The following is a 23,516-nucleotide window of genomic DNA, read 5'->3' as shown; positions in this document are numbered from 1 at the left end:
CTTTGCTACTGGCCCTCAAATCTGGGAAAGGCACAGGATATGAGTTTTTGATTGGCCTTTATCACTGTCCAACAATGATCAGTCCTATTCACAATATTAATCATTGACTGATTATATTATGAACCTTGTGTCTGCTACTATCTATTCATTGATACAGAATACTAACAATATCAATAATTCCTAAATGCATGTGTCTACTTAATAATGGTTTCATTTTCATTCCTAGATGGAGAACATTTGTGAGTTGATAGTGATCCATTGAGGTAGGTAGGCATCCTGGGTTGTTTCTAGATTCCACAAAGAGAGCAGAGCACAGTCCACATGTTGCCCTCTGGTGGAAAAGAGATCAACAACTATAAGAACACAACCATTCAAAAGGAGCCACATAATTATGTTGATAGAATCCAATAGAATCGGACAATGCACTGACCATGGAAGTACAACCATTCAAAATTAGCCACACTGTAGATAGAATTCGACACTGTCTGCAGCATGTGCATCAAATACATATCGTGAAGATTAAACACCCTTCATCATGAAGCAAGTAGCAATGATTGCTAATCACTGCCATCTATGGGATTACTATTATTTTATTTTCTTAAAACTATTAATTTCTTAATTTTACTCCTATAAATCCTCAGATTGGTTTTGAGGACAGATTCCTTTTCAAACAATGTTTGCTTTAACAAACCCACAAGTAATACTCAAACAAAAACAAATGGATGACATATGTCAAACTCATCTCCTTGGGGGAGTAACTGACACATTTGACGTGTTCCCAGAACAGATAATCACATTCAGTTAGAAGAAAAATCACTTAATTAGCCATCCCAGGAGCTTTCTCAGTAGATGGCGTCGTGTGAAGTAAAAAGGTCAAACTAGGGACATGAAAGCAACACAGCAGAGAACCAGTGGGAGATTTCTCTAGGGACTAAACTAATCCTCCTCTCCCACCATCATCTCACACAGTGAAGAGAGAGGAGTATGGAGTATTACTGTTTATTATACAAATATCAAACAAAAGATATGAATTCTAATAACCTGCATGTCACTTTGTTTAAACTTTTTTTCTCTCTTAACTGAATTTCACACATCTGACAATAATGGGTTCCATTTTAACCAACCGCCGAATTATCATATAAAAATAACAAAAAAAATACGACTGTCTCACACACAAAAACTGCTTTGTTTCTTCATAGTTTGTTTAAAGCCAATCTGTACCCTCAGTTCATAGCCTTGTCTGAGTGGATTACTAAAACATCTAGCAGTCCTTGTCTGGTTAATGTTACCCTCTGTCTTGACAGAAACATGGTTTTCAGTGAAACCAACGGCACTAAAAATATCCACAAAGGCAAAATCATACTGTGAATAAAACAGTCAGAGAGTAAATAGCTAGTTTATAAGATACTTTTTTGTAACAGAGCGATGCTTCATTTTGTTTAAAATAATTAATAAATAAAGCTGTAAAACAAATGCACCAATCTGTGTTACAGTTAGTCTTATGATAAACTTCCAGAAGCCTGCCTGTGTATATGTTACATTAGTTGAAATAGCATTTTAATCTGGAGGTCAGTCAGACACTACTTTGTCAGTTCAAGTGAGTTGAGCAATAAAAAGAAAACATGTTATAATATACATATGAAGCAGACAGACCAAAAAAAACATAATCCAAACCAAAATAATATATTATTCTTACAAACTTCTCCCTATATCAGGGATCCCTATATTCCTTTGTCACAGCTTGTACAGTACAGGAAGTATTGATTGATTGGTTGTCCAGAGACGTGACCACTCTCCTAACTAATTCTAACCCCTCCCATTACATTGTCCAGGGAGGTGCTATGTGCAAATTTGAAATGGCACCATATTACCTATATAGTGCATTACCTTTGGCCAGTAGTGCACTAAGGAAAATAGGGTGCCATTTTGAATATGACTTATATTAGAAGAGAAGGGGTGGGCTTCTTCCCTGGCCACGCCTCCTTGGCGTATTTCTTTTTGCGTGGTTCGTTGAGAGCCTCGGCCATGTAGGGTCCAGGGGCGAGGTTAACAGCAGGGTTGGGGGTGATGGAGGGCTGTGCTGAGGCTGAGGTGGGGGAGAGGTCCACCTCCGGAGCAGGATTAGGGAAGACTAACGGCAGGCCCCCCAGGATAGTAGCTCCACCCTGGGCCGTTGCGGGGAGGGAGCCGGCCTCTCCACTGGTGGGTGGGAGGTCTCCATAGAGCCCTCCACTGAAAGGGAAGTTCTGCATGCGTCTGGCCACAGAGTCCTCCAGACCTAGTGTAGCGTGACCCTCCATCTTCCTCTTCTGATTGGGTAGCAGAGTTTAGGGGGAATGAGAAGATTGAAGATGGCAATATAGTAGCGTCAACTGTAAAGCACTGAAGTACTCTGTGACAAATGTCTTAAAAAGGGATTTATAAATAAAATGTGATTGATTGACATGATAGAGCTCAATTTGTCAACACAACAACAACTTTTAGCATTGATTGATTGGAGATTGGTCAACACCAAGGTAATTACAGTTGTGTTTTTATTTAGTTTTTATTTCTATTAGTTTAGTTTCAGTTAGTTTTCAGGGTTAGTTTTAGTTGTACACAAATATTTCATTTTTATATTATTTTGATTCCGTTTTAGTGTTAGGAACAGAAGGAGGCTTGGAGACATTTGTGTTGTATAGTTTTTTGGGGAGTTTTTGGGGATGTCACTTCTTTCAACTGGGGGGACAGTAATAAGTAAGGTGGTCCTCTGTAGCTCAGCTGGTAGAGCACGGCACTTGTAACGCCAAGGTAGTGGGTTCGATCCCTGGGACCACCCATACACAAAAATGTATGCACGCATGACTGTAAGTAGCTTTGGATAAAAGCGTCTGCTAAATGGCATATTATTATTATAGTTAAGGTTAGGTTTAAATTATTAAATCAATCTCAATGTAACTTGGATTTAAAAGAAATAGCGCCGAGACTGGTGCAAAAAATATGGTCAAAATAATTCAGCTACCTAGCTAGTGATACACTCCCCTATGAAGCAAAAACGTTTAATTTGGCTCTATACTCCAGCATTAGATTTAAGATCAAATATTTCATATGAGGCGACAGTACAGTCGTCAAAAGTTGAGAATGACACAAATATTATCACAAAGTCTGCTGCCTCAGTTATGATGGCAATTTGCATATACTCCAGAATGTTATGAAGAGTGATCAGATGAATTGCTGTTAATTGCAAAGTCCCTCTTTGCAATGAAAATGAACTTAATCCCCCCAAAAAATGTCCACTGCATTTCAGCCCTGCCACAAAAAGACCAGCTGAAATCATGTCAGTGATTCTCTCGTTAACACAGGTGAGAGTGTTGACGAGGACAAGGCTGGAGATCACTCTGTCATGCTGATTGAGTTAGAATAACAGACTGGAAGCTTTAAAAGGAGGGTGGTGCTTGAAATCATTGTTCTTCCTCTGTTAACCATGGTTACTTGCAAGGAAACACTTGCCGTCATCATTGCTTTGCACAAAAAGTGCTTCACAGGCAAGGATATTGCTGCTAGTAAGATTGCACCTAAATCAACCATTTATCGGATCATCAAGAACTTCAAGGAGAGAGGTTCAATTGTTGTGAAGAAGGCTTCAGGGCGCCCAAGAAAGTCCAGCAAGCGCCAGGACCGTCTCCTAAAGTTGATTCAGCTGCGGGATCGGGGCACCACCAGTGCAGAGCTTGCTCAGGAATGGCAGCAGGCAGGTGTGAGTGCATCTGCACGCACAGTGAGGTGAATACTTTTGGAGGATGGCCTGGTGTCAAGAAGGGCAGCGAGGAAGCTACTTCTCTCCAGGAAAAACATCAGGGACAGACTGATATTCTGCAAAAGGTACAGGGATTGGACTGCTGAGGACTGGGGTAAAGTCATTTTCTCTGATGAATCCCCTTTCCGATTGTTTGGGGCATTCGGAAAAAAACTTGTCCAGAGAAGACAAGGTGAGCACTACCATTAGTCCTGTGTTGTGCCAACAGTGAAGCATCCTGAGACCATTCATGTGTGGGGTTGCTCACTCACAATTTTGCCTAAGAACACAGCCATGAATAAAGAATGGTACCAACACATCCTCCGAGAGCAACTTCTCCGAACCATCCAAGAACAGTTTGATGACGAACAATGCCTTTTCCAGCATGATGGAGCACCTTGCCATAAGGCAAAAGTGATAACTAAGTGGATCGGGGAACAAAACATCGACATTTTGGGTCCATGGCCAGGAAACTCCCCAGACCTTAATCCCATTGAGAACTTGTGGCCAATCCTCAAGAGGTGGGTGGAAAAACAAAAACCCACAAATTCTGACAAACTCCAAGCATTGATTATGCAAGAATGGGCTGGATGTGGCCCAGAAGTTAATTGACAGCATGCCAGGGTGGATTGTAGAGTTCTTGAAAAAGAAGGGTCAACACTGCAAATATTGACTATTTGCATAAACTTAATGTAATTGTCAATAAAAGCCTTTGACACTTATGAATGCTTGTAATTATACTTCAGTATACCATAGTAACATCTGACAAAAATATCTAAAAACACTGAAGCAGCAAACTTTGTGAAGACCAATACTTGTGTCATTCTCAAAACTTTTGAAGGTGTCATAAGTAATTGTACAAATTCACTTATGTGTATTAAAGTTGTCAAAATATTATTTCTGGCGGTTGTGTTTCAGATTAAGTTGTGCCCAATAGAAATTAATGGTAAATAATGTCTTGTGTAATTTTGGAGTCACTTTTATTGTAAATAAGAATTTAATGTTTCTGAACACCTCTACATTAATGTGGATGCTACCATGATTACGGATAATCATGAATGAATCGTGAATAAGTTAGAGGCAGAAATAAATAAAAAAACTAGCCGCATTTACACACCAGCTTCAGTAGCTTGAAAACACCCAAAAAAGCATGAAAACCCCATTAGATTTTTGCCCAAAGTTAAGAAAAAAACTCAAACTAAACACAATTCATAAATGGTTTTTATTTTAGTTTGTTTTGGAGTCAAAGTTAATATTTTCAGTATAGTTTTCATTTTTTTCAAACGGTTTTGTAAATTATTTTATTTCAGTTTACTAAATAGTTTTTTATGATTTGTTTTCATTATACTTTCAGTTTCCTATAATAACCTTGGTCAACACACAACAACTTTTGCAATTTTTCTCAAGAATCATCCCCAGCATAAAGTAAGCGATGGACTTGAAAAGGTTTACCTTGATCGGGACAACAGCAGTCTGTACCATGTTCCTGAAGCGCCCTACTGACGGGTCGACGTCCTCTGTAACAAAAAGAAAACATACAGGATTACATTTTGTAAGTGTGTGTGTGTGTGTATGTGTGTGCACGCGCATCTGCATTCGTGCATGGGTGTGTTTTCTTGCATGTCTGTGTGCAAGCGTGTGTGTATGTGCACGTGTGTCATCATCAACCCTAACTAACACACCTGGGTTGATGACCTCCTCCTCCTCGCTGAAGGAGACCCTGCTACTCCTCCTCTTCCTCTTGGGCCTCACGATGTCCAGGTTGCCATCCTCGATGGTCAGGGTGGAGATACGCTTGTTGTGGGCCGTGTTGAACTCTGTCAGGTTCTGGAACAGGTGAAACAAGAGAATGGATGCGGTCAGGTTCATCAAACAGATTGAGAAACAAAGAAATTCTACATAAGCTGCTTGAACAAAACATAAATATATCTCACCAGAAGTCAAGCACTCCCCTGCCCCACACACACACACACCTCCAGCTCAGTCTCCTCCTCAGGTAGACCGAGCAGTCCTTTGAGCTCCTCGTCCTCCCCGGCCTTCACCTCCGCCCCAGGTATGGTGCTGGTCTGGGTCTGCGGCTTCTCTCTCAGGGTGTAGACCCGTGTGGACGCCCCGAACGACATGGTGGAGTCGATGGGCACCTGCTGGGGCTTGTGGGGCTCCAGGCGGATACGACCCAGGAACGTACCATGAGCTAGGGGGACAGAGTAACATGGATTGTCCTTTCGAAATGTAACTTCATACTTGAAGTTGAAGTTTACATATCTTGTATTTGGCATCTACAATGACGTGGCATGACCCAAACCTTTTTGTACCTGGGGCCAGCAAGCTATGGTTCTCTTTCTTGAAGGAACATTTACACTGAAACTAACACTTGACAACTGACTGTCAGACAACCAAGGAACACTGCAGGATACTAAGCAGTACTAGATACTCACTGCTGTTGAGGTCGAGCAGGAAAACCCTCTTGAGGTGTCTGTGGTAGACCAGGGCTGAGTGGATACGAGAACACGACTGGTGGTCTATCGTGAAGTCACACAAGTCTGGGTTCCGCCCAAACAGGTAGTATTTCTTTTCATCAATGATTAGCTTCTACCAAATGAAAAAAAAAGCCAGGATGAAATGTCAAGAGATTTGCCTATCATAGGTCATGGACTGGTATTGCTATGGTTCTCTATATAAAAAGTTGTCACATACACCGGATAGGTGCTGTGAAATGTGTTGTTTTACAGGGTCAGCAAATTAGGGTTAAGTGCCTTGCTCAAGATCAATTTAGGGTTAAATTACGTGTAGGTATTTAACAGCCTTGGAATCCAAGGGGGTCACTAGGTACAGAGACGTTCTTCCATTCCAACACAGTGGCATGTGCAGCAACTATATAATATAGGCTCTACACCTTATAACGGACTTCAAGTGTTATCATATTTAAATGAACAGTAGGCTAGTTGATACAAGCCACGTATTCTGCACACAGGCATTGCTCTTGCTTCTGTGGTTATTTTTGTCCAGCACCAGAAGCTGTTATTGTCAAAAAGGTTGAAGTTGGGGTCAGGGTTAAGACTAGGCTAGTATACTTACCTCTACTAGCTTGTCTCCCTTCACCACATCTAGATGAAGTCCAGGGGGAGGTTTCCCTGCCCTGACAAAACACACACATAAAGTTAATGTCAATTGCATGTCGTAATTATGCTTTTATTCAAATGACTGCGGTTTCACTGCCTTGCTGAAAAACTAGTTGAACAAAACTACGGATTTGCAATGCCATTTCTTCAAATGTTTTGCTTGTGTAAACTGCACAAGCAATACTGTCAGTCTTGTCTTGGGAAAGGAATATGCTGGCAAATGCTGCATAACAGTAAGCATTGTGGAACGCCATACAGCTTTATCAAACCTTGCTGCTGGATTTCACTGACAAGCTCGTTAGTAGAATGTTCATCAAACAGCTAGCATACGACTGACTGAGCACTCCAATATCATAGCTAAGTTACCCAGATAGCTAGTTAGCTCATGTTTCTAGCACGCAAACTACATCCTATTTCGATGAGACAATCTAATTTCCTTCACCGACATGGACCTTACAACACTCTACTGCATGCTTTTGATTTTTGACAGTCAAAATTATGCATTAGACATCGTCGCAGGTCTTACCATGACGGGCAGTCAAAAAGAGGTGTGTTTGTGCTTGGGTTTGCTGCCATCTTACACCGTGTACTAGTAGTGAATGCTGGGAAAGTGAGGACTACAGGGAAGTCTGTAGAAAGCTGGGAATCGTAGTTTATTATGATGAAATAATATTATGAAAGTTAGTAAACCGACATTAATTCCCCTGGTTTCAATGTCTATGCTATATACGTTGGAGATAAAATTGTTTTGGTTAGGTTTATAACAAGTTTCCCACGATTGTGGAAGTTTGCGTCAACATCTTTTGTTTGTTTTGCAAATCAAGACACATTTTCATTGCATAATGACATTTCACCAAGCAATCATTTATCCAATCAACATTTTACACTGTACATCAGCTGTCACATACCATTGAGGACCGCAAACATAAAACAAATTAGGCCACAGAATCACCATATTTGAATGTAAATAATATAAATAACAAATCATGCATGTTGATAAACCAAAATGTTCTGTCCATTTTTATTAAATCAAATTCCTATAGCCATTGATGTAAGTTGACCTGAAACAACAAAATACATTCTCTAGCCCAGGGGTAACTCAACTCTTACCCTACGAGGTCCGGAGCCTGCTGGTTTTCTGTTCTACCTGATAATGAATTGCACACACAGCTGGTGCCCCAGGTCTAAATCAGTCCCTGATTGGAAGGGAACAATGAAAACATGCAGTGGAACTGGCTTCAAGGTCCAGAGTTGAGTTTGAGGGCTAGCCAATAGTGGACCTGAAATGTTTGTCGTCGATGGTGGAGAAGATGTGGCCTTCACTGATTAGAAATTCCAAGGACTGGCTGCATGGAGTAAAAGGGGAAGAGGAAGCATTAGACCAGATCTTCTCTTTTCACTATGATTTAAAAACATTTTCTCCCCACTGAACACACCCAAGTGAAAAAAATAGCATCTGTTACCTGATGGCAGTCATGCTGAGGTACCCCAGCTAAATGTGTAGCTCCTCTAGACTGATGCCCCTGGGCTTTGAGTCTGAGCAACTCCTGATCAGGTTCAACACCTTACAGGAGGAGAAATAAAGCAATTGGTCTTTTGACCAATCACATGATATCTTTTCACATCAGATATTTTTCAGAGCTGAGCTGATTGGTCAAAATACCAATTATTGAAAAAAGATCAGAATTGGGCTGCCTGTGTAAATGCAGCCTTAGTCTATAGGCCTAATAGTTATTATTACACAGACAAATCCATTGTCGCATTGGTTTCAAAACTGTAAACTGAGACCTTATCCAGAAACAACCCCTACCCCCTGTCCCAAGACACTTTTCACACTACTTTGCCAAACCAAGCCAAGCTTAGCTGTACTGGTTTCACATTCACCCTAGTTGCTGGAACTGTGCTGGAAAGGACAATGTGAAAAGAAAATATCTGAACCAGCATAGTACGGTTCAGCCCTATTGTCTGAATCAGGCATTAGAAGCTAGGGTATAGGCTTTGTTTGTGCTGCAGGGCTAGAAAACTGACCTGGCTCTGACAGGCACTCAGCCCGTAGTTTGATGCATCTGTCTCCAGCATTTCCACCACCACACAGGTTCCTGTTGTGCTGCATGTGGGCCTGCACTACCTCCAGCATGTGAGAGGTGATCTCATTCAGGTCCTCAAGGCAACAGAGGTTGAAAGCCACCAATGATCTTTGGCCCTGTCAGGAGGTACGTGAAGGGGTACAAAAATGTGCAGAGAAATACTAGACAAAGTACTAAATGGAATACATTTACCTGAATGATGCGCAGACTTCCAGAGACTTTGACATAAGTCCCTGGGGAAACAAAAGTACTGTCCACACCAGGATCCTGTAAGGCAAATATTCAGTAATATATATTTATCTGCTATATGAAGTATTAGAAAATAATGAACTTGGCGATGCCCTATTTTTCCCGACCTAGTTTTCACATTTGAGACATTTCTGGACGAAGACCTATAAATTATCCACAGTGGTGTAAACAAAAATACTTGAAAGTACTACTTAAGTAGTTTTGGGGGTATCTGTACTTTACTATTGATATTTTTGACAACTTTTACTTCACTCAATTCCTAAAGAAAATATTGTACTTTTTACTCCATACATTTTCCCTGACACGCAATTCACGCACTTATCAAGAGAACATCCCTGGTCATCTCTACTGCCTCTGATCTAGCGGACTCACTAAACACAAATTATTTGTATGTAAATTACATCTGAGTGTTGAAATGTGCCCCTAACTATCCGTAAATAAAAATAAACAAATTGTGCCGTCTAGTTTGCCTAATATAAAGGAATTTTAAATGATTTATACATTTACTTTTGATAAAGTATATTTAAAACCAAATACTTTTAGACTTTTACTCAAGTAGTATTTTACTGGGTGACTTTCATTTCAGTCATTTTATATTAAAGGCATCTTTACTTTTACTCAAGTATGACAAATTGGGTACTTTTTCCACCACTGATTATCCACTTACCGCAGTCTCCACCCAGAGCTTCACGTCCAATGGTGGTCCAGTCATGTCGTCCACGGAGTACAAGACATTGCTTACAGAGGGAACCGTTCTCCTGACGATACCCACCACAGATACCTTCATCCAGAAATCAAATGCAAAACAGGTGTGTGTGTGGATGTTCAATCAATGCCAAAACGTTTTTTCTGTGACCAGGGTTTTTGGTGAAAAAGGTGGATAAACATGAGACAGGACCTACTGAGAACAGGCTCTAGCTTTCTCTACCAACAGGGACCCTCACCTGGTGGAACAGAAACACACACCTGGTTGACCTCGATGTCACCAACGCTGAAGACTTCCCTGGCAACCATGGCAGACAGCAGTTGGGACACAGTGCACGGCATCATCTGGAGGACTGACCTCTGTCACAGCAGGGCAATAAGAAGCATCACATTTACATCAGAACATTAAGTCACATTTTGGTCCACTGAAGCATATCTATTTTATAATATAAGAATGCTAGTTCAATGCATTCCAAGACAACATTGTCATTGAGCAGTTATGGGTTATGTTATGACGGCATCAGGGTTAAAAGAAACACCTTGGTTGTCTTCTGTCCTGACTGTGAGGTGGTGAATCCACCTGGGTACTGATTGCACCTGAATCCACTTCCCATATCTGAGCCCCTGTTGTATCCTTTGGAAAAACACACTGAACTGCACAACACATCTACTGAAAGCAGTGACAATGAGTGATTCAAACTTTTAAATGCTAGTTAAATTCATTTGTGTGACATCTTAGTTGCAGGTCTCTTCAAAACTCACCTTGACCCCACGTGTTGTTGGAAGAGGGATTTTAGTTAGTTTTGATCACTAGAACTATCCCATGAGACTGAAAGGTGTTACTCTTGACAGATTACCACATTTCAACTCACTAGCAAAATGTTAGTCAATTATCCAATCAGAGGCTGAAGTGTAGCAACCATATAATCTCTCCAATCAACAAAGGGCATCTACCACTCAATCAGCAGCTAAATAAATTGAAAACTTGCAGGCAAGTTAATTCTCACTAAAACATTCACTATGATATGAAATCTAACAGTACTTTGTTACGTACAACAATAGAAAATAATTAATCCATGTTTTTTTTTAAACATTTTAATTATAACGCCATCAATTCAACAATGAATTACATTTATTACAGCATTTATTTTGATACATTTCAATTAATCTCTACAAAATATTTTACAACAACATACAAAGGAAATATTGTTCATAGAAAAGTTTGATCCCCCCATACACCTGGTTATAATGTACACTGGTGATGCTTGGTGTTTATCTTCAACTGATGAGGTTTCTCGTTGTAATGGTTCTGAATAGGGCACTTATGATTTTTGTGTTCCCAATGGCACCATATATAGCACTTCTTTTGACCAGGCAATAGGGTGCCATTTTGGATGCAGATTTCACCAAAGGTGACACATCTGATGAGTCTGGTAGGATTATATTTCAGACAACGAGCTCTGTTTATCTCCATATTAAGTTAAATCAGAAGCAGCAAAGACGTTTTTGAGAAGTTGACCCCAGTTGTGTGTGTGTACACAATCATTACACACACACCAATGATCAACGAACGTTCGACCAATGAAGACATAATTATCACCACCAGCACACCAACACAGTATTCAACTTAAATAACGCTTCTGTATCAATGACAGAAGATAATGGAAGCTGAAGTAAAGATCAACCCATCACAGCAAATATACAACTCAAACAATGTCAAGGCCCTTAAAAACCGAGTGTAATAATCCAGACACATGTCCATAAACTCCTCCTTTAGCCTCTGTAGTAGCTCACATACAGTATATACGCGGAGCGTACAAAACATTAGGAACACGTGCTCTTTTCATAACATAGCCTGACCAAGTGAAAGCTATGATCACTTATTGATGTCACTTGTTAAATCCACTTCAAATCCGTGTAGATGAAGGGGAGGAGGCAGGTTAAAGGATTTTTAAGCCTTGGGACAATTGAGACATGGATTGTGTATGTCACAGGAGGTTGGTGGCTCGTGGTAATGGCTGGAGTGGAATAGGTGGAATGGTATCAAACACATCAAACACTTGGGTTCCATGTGTTTGATGCCATTCCATTCGCTCCTTTCCAGACATTATTATGAGCAGTCCTCCCCTCAGCAGTCTCCACTGGTGTATGTGTGCCACTCAGAGGGTCAATGGGCAAGACAAAATATTAAAGTGCCTTTGAACGGGGTATGGTTGTATGTGCCAGGCGCACCGGTTTGAGTGTCAAGAACTGCAATGCTGCTGGGTTTTTCACACTCAACATTTTCCTGTGTGTTTCAAGTATGGTCTACCACCCAAAAGGATATCCAGCCAACTTTGCACAACTGTGGGAACCATTGCGGAGTCAACATGGGCCAGCATCCCTGTGGTACGCTTTCGAACACCTTGTATAGTCCATGCCCCAACGAATTGAGGCTGATCTGAGGGCAAAAGGGGATGCAACTCAATATTAGGAAGGTGTCCCTAATGTTTTGTACACAGTGTATATTCATAAATCAATGGGTACATATCATTAATTTATAAGTCCGAAAATGGATGTATACTGAACAAAAATATAAAATGCAACATGTACAACAAGTGTTGGTCCCAAGTTTCATGAACAGAAATAAAATATCCCTGAAAATGTTCCATATGCACAAAAAGCTTATTCCTCTAAAATGTTGGGCACAAATTAGTTTACATCCCTGTTAGTGAGCATTTATCCTTTGCCAAAATAATCCATCCACCTGACAAGTGTGGCATTTCAAGAAGCTGATTAAACAGCATGATCATTACACAGGTGCACCTTGTGCTGGGGACAATAAAAGGCCACTCTAAAATGTGCAGTTTTGTCACAACACAATGCCACAGTTGTCTAAATTTTGAGGGAGTGCGCAATTAGCTTGCCTGCAGGAATGTCCACCAGAGCTGTTGCCAGAGAATTGAATGTTCATTTCCCTACCATAAGCTGCCTTCAACGTTGTTTTAGAGAATTTGGCAGTACATCCAACCAGCCTCACAACCGTAGACCACGTGTAACCATGCCAGCCCAGTACCTCCACATCCGGCTTCTTCACCTGCGGGATCATCTGAGACCAGCCACCAGCTGATGAAACTGAGGCAGATTTCGGTCTGTAATAATGCCCTTTTGTGGGGAAAAACTCATTCTGATTGGCTGGGCCTGGCTCCCAAGGTGGTATGGCTGCACCCCTGCCTAGTCATGTGAAATCCATAGATTAGGGCCTAATCAATGTCTTTCAATTGGCTGGATTTCCTTTTATGAACTGTAACTCAGTAAAATCATTGAAATGGTTGCATTTATATTTTTGTTCAATATAGCAACTGCTGATTTCCGCCACAAATCACACAATATAGTGCTAGGTGCTAGTGTGTGGAGATATTAAAATAAGGCATAAAGTATGTTAATCTCATGAAAGACAAGGGTATTTTGGCGATGGAAGACATTTAAAAAGGCAGTAATGCAGGTTAATGTTGGCGACAGCCAGCTCGTACGAAATAACAATGTAAAACGTATGCCACTGTTTGAATGACACTGAAACTAAATTTTTTCAGATTAACATTTGCTGACAACCGTTAGAAGCGCACAAATTATGACCTGCAAGGCGATAGGCCGGGGTCCAGAGAGAGCGCCTTCCTTTACCTCTGACACCTACACCAAACCTCACCTACACCAAACCTAATAGGCTTAGTATGAGTCTGTCGGAAGGAAGCGTGGAGAAAAGGATTACCAGTACGATCCAGCTGCACCCAGGGGAAATGGAGGTGTGTATCTGTGTTCTGTGGAAACCGAGGAGAAAACTGACAGCGAGAGGAGATCAGGTTAAACACAAAATGGTATTTTGTGTATTATAGATCCTCTGGGCTCAGTGACAATTGTGTGTGCTGTGCTGCTTGTGTCTCTTCTCTCTCGCTGAAGGGGAGAGGCATGGCATTGCATGCATAAGTAAACTTTCTGTGTGCTGACAATACACCGGTGTGTGAGTGGCATTGCATGCATAATTAGACTTCTTATTTGCTGTTTGACAATATGTCCTCCCAGGCCCTTAGTAAACACTGTTTCTCAAGGTGATAGATAATAGCAGGGTAAGTTATGAAAAAGGAAAATAACAAAATAAAAGTGCATTTGTCGTCAAGTGATTGCCAGTGAAGTCTAACCATTCCGTTCACACAGGTTTCATTCGGAACTAAACTGGCCTTCAGTCTAAATTCAAGCACTATATTTTAATATTACAAGCAGAACACTGGCTCTTCAGTTAAATACATTGATGTTAGTTTGGGGCAACAACACATTCCTTTATGTGTTTAGAATAAGCAGCTTGTTGTCTCTGGACTTTAACTTATGGTGACTCAAGTTAATTACATTTCAAACACTCAAATTATTTTAATTATGGGCCAATCATGACACATTCCTGGCCTATTATGAAACTGGCTGACTGGGGTTATGTAAGGTTTTGTCTGCACTGGGCTGGGGGTTATGTTAGTTCTGCACTGGGCTGGCATACCAAGACCTTGTCTGCTCCCACTAGCCTGATTCCCATAGTTGGCTCAGGGCCAGCTCAGAATACACAGGCCTCTGTGAAATGTCGTGCTGCTCTCTCTTCAAACAGCCATTTGTCTTCAAATCCCAACCAATAGTATATTTTCGTTTTTTACCTGAGCAGTGGGAAGTGTGCGTGCCTGTGCGTGTGTGTGTGTGTGGCTGTTGATGGGGAGGAGCAGGGTGTGGTCACAGAATCACAGAATACTGGTAAAACCAGCTGTGCACAGTTTACGATCACTGAGGCATGTATAAATTGGAATTTAATTGCATCCATATCTACACAGGATGCAGTCTCCCTGTATCATAAATTGCATCCGAAGTATGATTATTAGCACCGAGACTGGGGTGGAATTTGTAGGCAAACAACTAAAGAGAGAGTCAACTTTAACAGGTTCGCCTAAACCACTGGGGTAGCTAGCAACACCTCTCCTTCTGAGAGACCAACAGCTGAATGTGCTTATGGACAGCCTTGCTATGTTAACATTCAAAACAAACATTTTTACAGACTGGCTATGAGCTAGGTTTACCAGTAGTCCTACATCTGAACCAATATCCAACCGCAAAGCCAAAATCTTTGCAACCTTTAAATTGTTCCCTTGAAAATAAAAACAAACTCCCATTGTGTGGCCTTCGCCACCAGAGCTAACAGTGGTGAATTAGGACTAGATACATGTGCTGGACGTTGTAACTACAAGTCCCATGGTCCATTCTCCTCCTATCCACCCCCATTATCACGTGTCCCAGTCAAGCTCTCTGCAGGCGATCCTGACCAGTCGGAGCTCCAGTTCAAAGGCATCAGGCCTCTCCTGAGGGTTGAACGACAGCATCTCCCTGATCAGCTGTTTCATGCCGGCGTTCATGCTCTTCATCCTGGCCGGGATCAGCAGCTCCATCCTGGGGTTCTCCAGGAGCGCCTCCCCCAGGGGCACAATCTCCTCCCCCTGCTGCACGTAGCTCCCCAGGAGCTCCTTCTGGGTCTCCACGTCAACGAACGTGATCCGCTCCACCATGGCCCAGATTATGATGCCCAGGGCAAAGATGTCTGCTTTAGCCGTGTAGTGGCCCTCCCACGCCTCTGGAGCCATGTAGAAGTCCGTGCCGCACGCTGTGGAGAGGAAACACTTGTTGACGGAGGCTGGTTCCTCAGGGTTGAGGCCTGACGTGGAGCAGACCTTTGACAGTCCGAAGTCTGCCACCTTCAGGGTGGGCTCGGGGGTTCCCGCCAAGGTCCTTCCCTGGGAGATGAGGATGTTGTCAGGCTTCAGGTCTCGGTGGATGATCTGGTTTCGGTGGAGGAAGGCCAGGGCGCTTCCTAACTGCAGCATGAAGCTGGTGTTGGTCTTGCGGCTGGGTTTACGGGACAGCAGGTAAGCGTTCATGTCTCCCCCGTCACAGAAGTCCATGACGAACCACAGGTAGTAGGCACAGCACGGGTCAAAGGTTATCTCTCCCTTCAGAGATGTCTCTACCAGCTGGAGATAAAACAGAGACAACAGAAAGGCCATTAGTAGTAATAGTACATCATATAGTAATTTAGCAGACAGCCAGACACAATCCAAAACAGACAGTGTATATACAGGCATTCAGTATATGTGGTCCATGCAGGAAGTTCACCCACAACCATGGGGTTGCCAGCACCATGCTCTAACCAATGACTCTGTGACTGAGCCATTGGCACCACATTAGAGCATGAGAGAAGAGACCATTGCTCTGTATTCTGGAACACTTGGCTTGCTTCAGAAAATGCCACCAATAAGATTAATGCTGAACAGATCAAAAATAAATAATTCAAAAAGGCTGCTGGGAGCAAGCCGACAGGGTCTCTGTGTCAATTCCCATCACGTTTCAGAGAAAACGCTAACTGGAGGCAAATTACAAAGAAAGCGCAACAAAATGCTATTTCTATCAGCGCTACCTAACTGACAGATTTAACATTACATGAAAACAGGGAAATTGATTATGTAAACTAAACACAGTGGCAGTGCTGATTATTGATAAGCCAAGATGGGAGAAGAAAAATACTTATCATTATATTCAATTCCTTGAGAAGGGGGGGATCATTTTCAACAAACAAGCAAAACTGCCTTGTTTCGTGCCCTTGGCTTTGAATTCACAGCATGACTGCCATCCTCCTCTGTGATCTGTCAAATGGAGGGGCGTGTGTGTGTTGTCAGTTTTTCTGTCTCGCTGGCTCCTTGCGTAAATTTTTAAAAAAATCAAAGCTCGTTGTGATGACGCTGATCTTAAAAGGCTTCTGCTGGAGGAACTGGGTTAATCGAGCACACACACTCCTATTGACAGCTGACCAGATTGAAAACCTATCCCCTCCCATAGAAAATGTGCTGCAGGTTTGACATGCACACGTCAGCAGCACAACTACTTCGGTTTTAAATTACAGACAAATCAAATGCCTGACAATCTTTATGGTACAAAACAACACATTGACACTCCGGCCAGGGAAAACCAGTCTGTACACAAAATGGGTCAGTGAGCCGAGCCACCTGTAACCTAATAGATGCAAATAATTCATCAGCATTGCCACAGTCAGATAATACGGTCCATGGCCTCAGGGGTCTATTATCATGGTGTTTCCTCCCCCCACACACGCCGTAATCCTGTCCTATTATCAAATATTTTCCCTCTATAAGCAGCAGCTGAACATTACAGAAAAGAAGACTCAGTCGGAACAAAGGATTCTGGGAAAGTGGCCAAGCCCAACATGCTGCAGTGTTTAACAAGCTCGTAGAGCGGTCGGACAATGTATGCGAGTGTGTGTGTGACAATGGCCCACGTGCTGCTGAGAGGCTACAATCAGTTGTTGCCAGGCCCTTTAAACCCTCAGTGAGCCAAGGGGGAGGAACAGGGAGGGACATGTTGGTGGTGACAGACTACAGGTTGACTGAAGAGAGGAGTCCCTTTAAACCACAGTGCTCAATGAGGACATGAGATGCCCCCTTAAAAACCAGTGTTGAACACACCACAGACAAGCTAAACACCCTGGCATAACTCGACACACACAGAGGATAGAAATAAAGAGGAGTCTTCTGAACTAACTAGAGTCACAGTATAAACACTCTGTAGAGGCATCAAACAGGCTGAATGAGAGGCCAAAACACTGGAAGCAACACTAGCGAATACCTTGAATTACTAGCAAACCCTGGACTAGCCATTTCTGGCATCTCTGTGTCCGTCGGTACATCAATGTACTCAGCCACTTGTGTGGCTGGCAACAATGTGCTGGCAACAATATGTAGAACAACCAAAAAGGGAAAACAAGCCAACACTCCCTTTATCAACTAGCGTGACTGTGCTCAATGTCCAATACATCATCCTATAGCCTACATTGGGATCCACTGAGTGTGTGCATCTGTCCTGTCTTGTCCTACATAATTAACTTGTTATGGTATGTTTGTTACATTAAGTTATGTTATTGTAAACGTATGATATTACGGTAAATGTATTTAGGCTATCCTGGTGTTGTGTTTTCTATCACTTCTATAATTTCCCATTGGTGAATTGAGTTTAGGACTTCAAAAAGAAACTTCTCCACTAACATTCTACCCGTCAACATAGAGTCAGATTCCTTCCCCTCTGCTCTCACCACTTCCTCCTCGGCTGCCAAGATGCTTCTCAGTATCTACAAGACAGAACCTTGAGGTTGAATGTTAAGTTCCGCCCTGCCAGCACAGATCCGTTTGTGAGGTTCTTCTGTGGCTGTGGTCTTTCAACAGATAAGCTCAAGATGTGATTCCTCTGGTCTGAATTTGTACTCTTCCATATGATTAAGCCTACAATGGGTTTGAACTGGGGCCTTAGTACTAGGGCCTAACCTTACTCATAAGTATCTGATGATAAGTTAAGTAGTCTACAGATAATTGAAAACATGTTTGATTTTCAAAAACTAGGCCTATCCTTACAACCCTTCACCTAAACCCACTAGTAGGCTTGGGCAGTATCCAGATTCTCATACTGACATTGTGCCATACTGGGATATCCAGTAATACCTGCACTGAACACATGGGGAACTATTTTCAAACCCTACTTGGCATTACTAATCTTTGGGGGCGGATTACAAAGGCTAAGAACATGTAAACTCCTATAGAGTAGGCTAACTAAATGCTAACAAACACATTGCGAACAGGACAGACATCCCAGTTCATAAAGTTATACAAGTAACTCAAAAATTCTACTCAGCTTGCTGCACACACAAAACAAATATTAGACAGCAAGGCTCTTGTTCCAGGAGGGGATTCCCTGCTGTTACCAAGCAAAGCTTGATTTTGGAATAAGCTAACCACTTAGCTAACTAGCAACTAAATTAGCAAACCAAATGCACAACTGCAGACAATTAACTTAATAGTTAAGATATCTAGCTGGCAAACATTTAGTTGTGAATTCCATACTGTAACTAGATCACCTGGCGTGTGCTGCACAACAGTGAGTGACTCACAAGGCTCCGGTTTCTCGTCGTTGTGTGCTTGGAAACAAACACCACATGACTGGGGACTACCGGTAAGCTTCATAATGGAAAATTATGTGACAGGTGAAATGAAGAACGTGATCTTCTTTATCTCCTAACGTATTGCACAAGTTGATGCAGGTATTTACTTAAAAAGTACCAACAAATATTCAAATGTATTTAAAAAACTTCAAAATAGTTTGAGGTATTGACAGTATAAAAAAAAAAGACATACCGTGGCTATTTCCAAATACCCCGGTATACTGTATACCGCCAAGCCTACCCACTAGTACCTCCCACCTGGAGCCTATTTGAAAACATCCTATATAACCCTCTCCTATACGCTAGCGGAGTCCTTTCATATGAGCAACCCCGTCACCTTACACATTGACAAAGGGGAAACCTCAACCTGACCCCCAGTGAGCCCTCCCATCTCCCCCGGTTGTTTTTGCCTCATCCCCTTTCTGTGCATTTCATGCATTGCTTTTACTTAGGTTCTAATTTATTACATTTAATTATTTATTTAGTCATCTATTGTTTGTACTCATTGTGAATCCCTGTGCTTCATGTGTAAAACGTGGTTTCTGTACATTCTGTTTTAAGTCTATTATCATTACATCTAGGTATAGCAGGGAGCTGGATCCGTGGTTCATCATCTGGACAGGTCCATCTGCATTTTACTACAGCTAGCCTGTTATTTATCCATATAAAGTGTATTACCTCTAGGTATAGTGGGGAGCTGGACCCGTGGCTCATCCTCTGAGCCAGGTCATCTCTCTGCAGGACACACTCCTCCAGGTGGATGACGTTGGGGTGCTGGCTCTGGATACTGCTCAGGGCCCAGAATTCCCTGAGGGCTAGCTCTACATTCTCCGGGCTGTGGCAGCGGATCTTCTTCACGGCCATCCGGGCCCCGGTGCGTTTCACCACCGCCTCGTAAACCAAGCCGTAGCTGCCACGCCCCACCTCCTGGATCAGCTCGTATTTCGGCTGGCTGCTCACCATCCTCTTCCTCACTGTGGGGGGGGGGGGGGGGGGGGGGGGTGTTAATGGGGTACCACTGATTGTTGTTGAGAGCTAGGTGAGGTCAGCAGCACAGACTGAGAATGTAACCCTGATGACCCTCAGCTACTGGACACAGTGGGTTAATCTGTCATTCTAAATTAAGAAAAGCATATCTGTGAGTTGACATGACAGCCCCCTGCTCCTTACCCATAGCTATAGGCCTAGTCTAGAAGTAATCTGCTAAATTATCTCAGGAAAACAAACTAGCTAGCTAAGTGACACACTGTCAGATGCATGACACAAATAACATTAGTGTAAGTTTTAGCAAGTAAAATGATGTGTTGGTTGGCTACCCGCAAGATAGCCCTTGATCATGACTCTCAGTTCCATTACATTACACATAAGAGTCATCGAAGGAAGGCGTCTTCTGTACTGTGGAGTTTTGTTAAGAGCACCAACACTCGGCCTGAACATTAACATGAGTCACTTGCGGTGTGGTTTTGGAAGCATAAAGACCTTATCTTCCAAATCATTAAAAAACATTTTAAAAAGCATTTTCATTGATACACTCCTTTATAGGGTTAGGGTTCCCACACGGCCATATCACCATACAGCGCGTTTACAGAAGACAGAGGGACCACCTGTGCCAATTAGCTACCTAGCATGCTCCGAACACCTGTATGTAAAGAAAGGAGACCGCGAGAAACGTATGATCACTGAAAAATACTGTTGGATGTAAAGGTCCTGGGCTGGCGTGGTTACACGTGGTCTGCGGTTGTGAGGCCAGTTGGGGCGTACTGCCAAATTCTCCAAAACGACGTTGGAGGCAGCTTATGGTAGAGAAATTAACATTAAACTCTCTTTAACAGCTCTGGTGGACATTCCTGCAGTCAGCATGCCAATTGCACACTCCCTCAAAACTTGAGACATCTGCGGCATTGTGTTGTGTGACAAAACTGCACATTTTAGAGTGGCCTTTTATTTTCCCCAGCACAAGGTGCACCTGTGTAATTATCATGCCATTTAATCCACTTCTTGATATGCCACACCTGTCAGGTGGATGGATTATCTTGGCAAAGGAGAAAAGCTCACTAACAGGGATGTAAACAAATTTGTGCACAACATTTGAGAGAAATACACTTTTCGTGTATATGGAAAATTTCTGTGATCTTTTATTTCAGCTCATGAAACCAACTCTTTACATGTTGCCTTTATACTTTTGTTAAGTGTAGAATCGTATCGCAATTTAGGAATCAATTCACGTTTAGATTATGTTTTTGGCTGCCTGAGCCAGTCTACCTCTGACGATATCATATAAAGTCCTTGGACCTTAAGGAGTAATGGTAGGCTCCTAAAGGTTACATATTGGACTACCCGCAAGAGAGCAAATGTGAAAACCTCAGAGGCCAAAGCATGCGAAATGTAAACAAATCAACATTGCCCCCTCAGATCTGACCTGCTACGTGCGCACTAACGCATGGCTGACAGCTACAGAATGAGGGGAAAGTTGACGTTAGCTATGCCATGTCAGCCTACTGGCCAAATATGTAACAATAAATACAAATATATCAAATAGTAAGTTACGTTTAATCAGCTAAACTCTAGGGGAATTAGCTTGCTAGCTAACACGGAAGCGAAACTGTTTTTAGAAAATGCTGGCTAAAAACACATGAATCGTTTGTTAGAATCATAACTAGCTAGCTATATAAATGGTATCTTGTTATCTATGTTACCACATGGGAATATAGAGAAGTTAGCTAGCTAGCTCAGTACCTTATGTCAGGGTTTCCCCAAACTCGGTCCTATGTCCCCCACCCCCCTAGGTGCAGATTTCGTTTTTTTTGCCCTAACATACATTAAATAAATCAAAGCTTTGTGATGAGTTGGTTATTTTGAATCAGTTGTGTAGTGATAGGGCAAAAACCAAAACGTGTACCCGGGGGGGGGGGGGTAGCTTGTTCAAATCGTGGACACCTTCATTGCCCTGCTTGTGCGGAGCTAAAATTAGCTAGCACATTCGGCTAACTAACGCGTAACAGTCCCACACACCTGCGCACACGACCAAGCACCATGTCGCACGGGCAGACAAAAGAGCTGGCTTCTTCTGAAGACGAGGAAAGGAAACAGAGTAGCTAGCTATATATCTAGCAAGCTATACATTTACCTGTTTTCGTCTTCCCTCAACGATTCATTTGTTGTTGACTTTCTCCCGCAGCTACACACGTTCTCGCGCAGACAGACAAGGTCCGTGCTGAGAGATCCCAGACCTGCAGCTCAAGTACCCCGTCAACAGCGCGCGCTCGCTCGCTCCCAAAACAACACAGCCAGGGTGCTCTACAGCAGCAGTCGTGGGAAATACTGCCCCCTTCCTTTCACTTTTTTTTGTTGTTGAGCCTTTTATGCAAGCCTCTATCTAGCTGAAATGGGAAATAATTGTTCCCCCGTTCATTGCATAGTTTTATCAGTGGAGGCTGCTGAGGGGAGGACGGCTCATAATAATGTCTGGAACGGAGCAAACGGAATGGCATAAAAAAAATGGAAACCATGTATTTGATACCATTCCACAATTCCGCTCCAGCCGTTATCACGAGCCTGTCCTCCCCAATTAAGGTGCCACCAACCTCCTGTGTTTTACCATGCCCATGGATTCTTGCGCTGGAAACTTCCTCCCATATTCTACCGAAAAGCTTCATTACACCAGTAAAACGAGGAATAAAATACATTTTGAATACATTTTTAAATGTGGCAACCTTCTTTCGCCGACATTGACCGGGGTGAGTGGTTTCTGATGAGGATAGTAACAACATCTTAATGACATCAAAGAAATAGGTTGTCTTGAAAAAAATATTAAATTCTAATTTTTCTAATTTTTGTATCACCATCTTAAGTTATCGTGACATTTCATGTTTGTAAAATGGTATTGTTCTTCCGGAAACCCCCCTGAATGACACATTTAGTTTGCAGGATGTAACATTACAGTTGACACAACACAGACGATAAGTCAATGATCTTGAATGAATTGACGCACTGAAAGCTACATTTATCTCAGCCATCATTTTATATAGTAGGCAGTATCAACAAAGAACTAGAATATGTATTTTATCTTGATCAAAATGGTTGCAGAAAATGTAACTCCCCTATCACAGTACCTGTTTGGAGCATGCTCTTAAAAGGACAGCACCATGATGTACAAGAAGAGGTGCACAATGTTGCAACAAAGTATTCATAAACCGGTTATTATAAACATTGTCTCTTGAAAGGTTTTTTTGTTACTTGGTAAAACAACTTTAAAGTCTCTAGGCACTAGACTACCAACCCATTAATCAAATATAGGCCCAGCATTGCATCACATGTTCAGTGTGTCAGTAATTGTAGGTTAAATTAGAGAATAACAGAAGGATGATGTGATGTAGGCCTGAAAAGAGACAAACCCACCACCGTGTATCATATTGATATATGTTTATTAACAGGCGAGTCAATGATGCACGTGTCAACACTACTATGTCTTGTTCGCAACTCAGTTTGTAATACAGCTTGGTACATGATTTGTCAAA

General features: G+C 42.2%; 2 protein-coding genes and 1 pseudogene across 3 annotated transcripts; all 3 read right to left on the bottom strand.

Moving 5' to 3' along the window:
* Positions 1-985: 985 nt before the first annotated feature.
* LOC311114674 (nuclear inhibitor of protein phosphatase 1-like) lies at positions 986-7,485 on the bottom strand. Its single transcript, XM_084157221.1, has 7 exons — positions 7,424-7,485; positions 6,854-6,914; positions 6,214-6,367; positions 5,749-5,969; positions 5,458-5,602; positions 5,228-5,292; positions 986-2,309 (listed from the first exon to the last, which is right to left on the bottom strand). The coding sequence occupies exons 1-7, from the start codon at positions 7,471-7,473 to the stop codon at positions 1,938-1,940; spliced, it is 1,068 nt and encodes a 355-aa protein (XP_084013347.1). The 5' UTR covers positions 7,474-7,485; the 3' UTR covers positions 986-1,937.
* Positions 7,486-8,161: 676 nt separating this feature from the next.
* On the bottom strand, positions 8,162-10,552 carry LOC311114124 (replication protein A 32 kDa subunit-like; annotated as a pseudogene). Its single transcript has 7 exons — positions 10,478-10,552; positions 10,200-10,298; positions 9,901-10,014; positions 9,177-9,251; positions 8,926-9,100; positions 8,361-8,461; positions 8,162-8,243 (listed from the first exon to the last, which is right to left on the bottom strand). The product of its transcript is annotated as a replication protein A 32 kDa subunit-like (transcript).
* Positions 10,553-14,160: 3,608 nt separating this feature from the next.
* Positions 14,161-22,273, bottom strand: LOC311121378 (serine/threonine-protein kinase pdik1l-like). Its single transcript, XM_084157955.1, has 3 exons — positions 22,127-22,273; positions 19,678-19,973; positions 14,161-15,970 (listed from the first exon to the last, which is right to left on the bottom strand). The coding sequence occupies exons 2-3, from the start codon at positions 19,960-19,962 to the stop codon at positions 15,230-15,232; spliced, it is 1,026 nt and encodes a 341-aa protein (XP_084014081.1). The 5' UTR covers positions 19,963-19,973; positions 22,127-22,273; the 3' UTR covers positions 14,161-15,229.
* Between the last annotated feature and the right edge of the window lie 1,243 nt (positions 22,274-23,516).

This window comes from Coregonus lavaretus (assembly GCF_964263955.1).
Source record: "Coregonus lavaretus genome assembly, chromosome: 3".
Taxonomy (NCBI): Eukaryota; Metazoa; Chordata; class Actinopteri; order Salmoniformes; family Salmonidae; genus Coregonus; species Coregonus lavaretus.
The sequence above is the reverse complement of the archived record's forward strand: the minus strand, read 5'-3'. Positions and strand labels throughout refer to the sequence as shown.

Bases quoted from the DNA above. Each gene is read 5' to 3' on its own strand.
- LOC311121378 (XM_084157955.1), bottom strand. From the start codon at position 19,962: ATGGTGAGCAGCCAGCCGAAATACGAGCTGATCCAGGAGGTGGGGCGT. The intron at 15,971-19,677 runs GTAATACACTTT...TTTTATCTCCAG, and splicing joins GCTCCCCACTATACCTAGAG to CTGGTAGAGACATCTCTGAA.
- LOC311114674 (XM_084157221.1), bottom strand. From the start codon at position 7,473: ATGGCAGCAAACCCAAGCACAAACACACCTCTTTTTGACTGCCCGTCA. The intron at 6,915-7,423 runs GTAAGACCTGCG...GTGTTTTGTCAG, and splicing joins CTTTTTGACTGCCCGTCATG to GGCAGGGAAACCTCCCCCTG. The intron at 6,368-6,853 runs GTAAGTATACTA...TTCATTTGGTAG, and splicing joins AGGGAGACAAGCTAGTAGAG to AAGCTAATCATTGATGAAAA.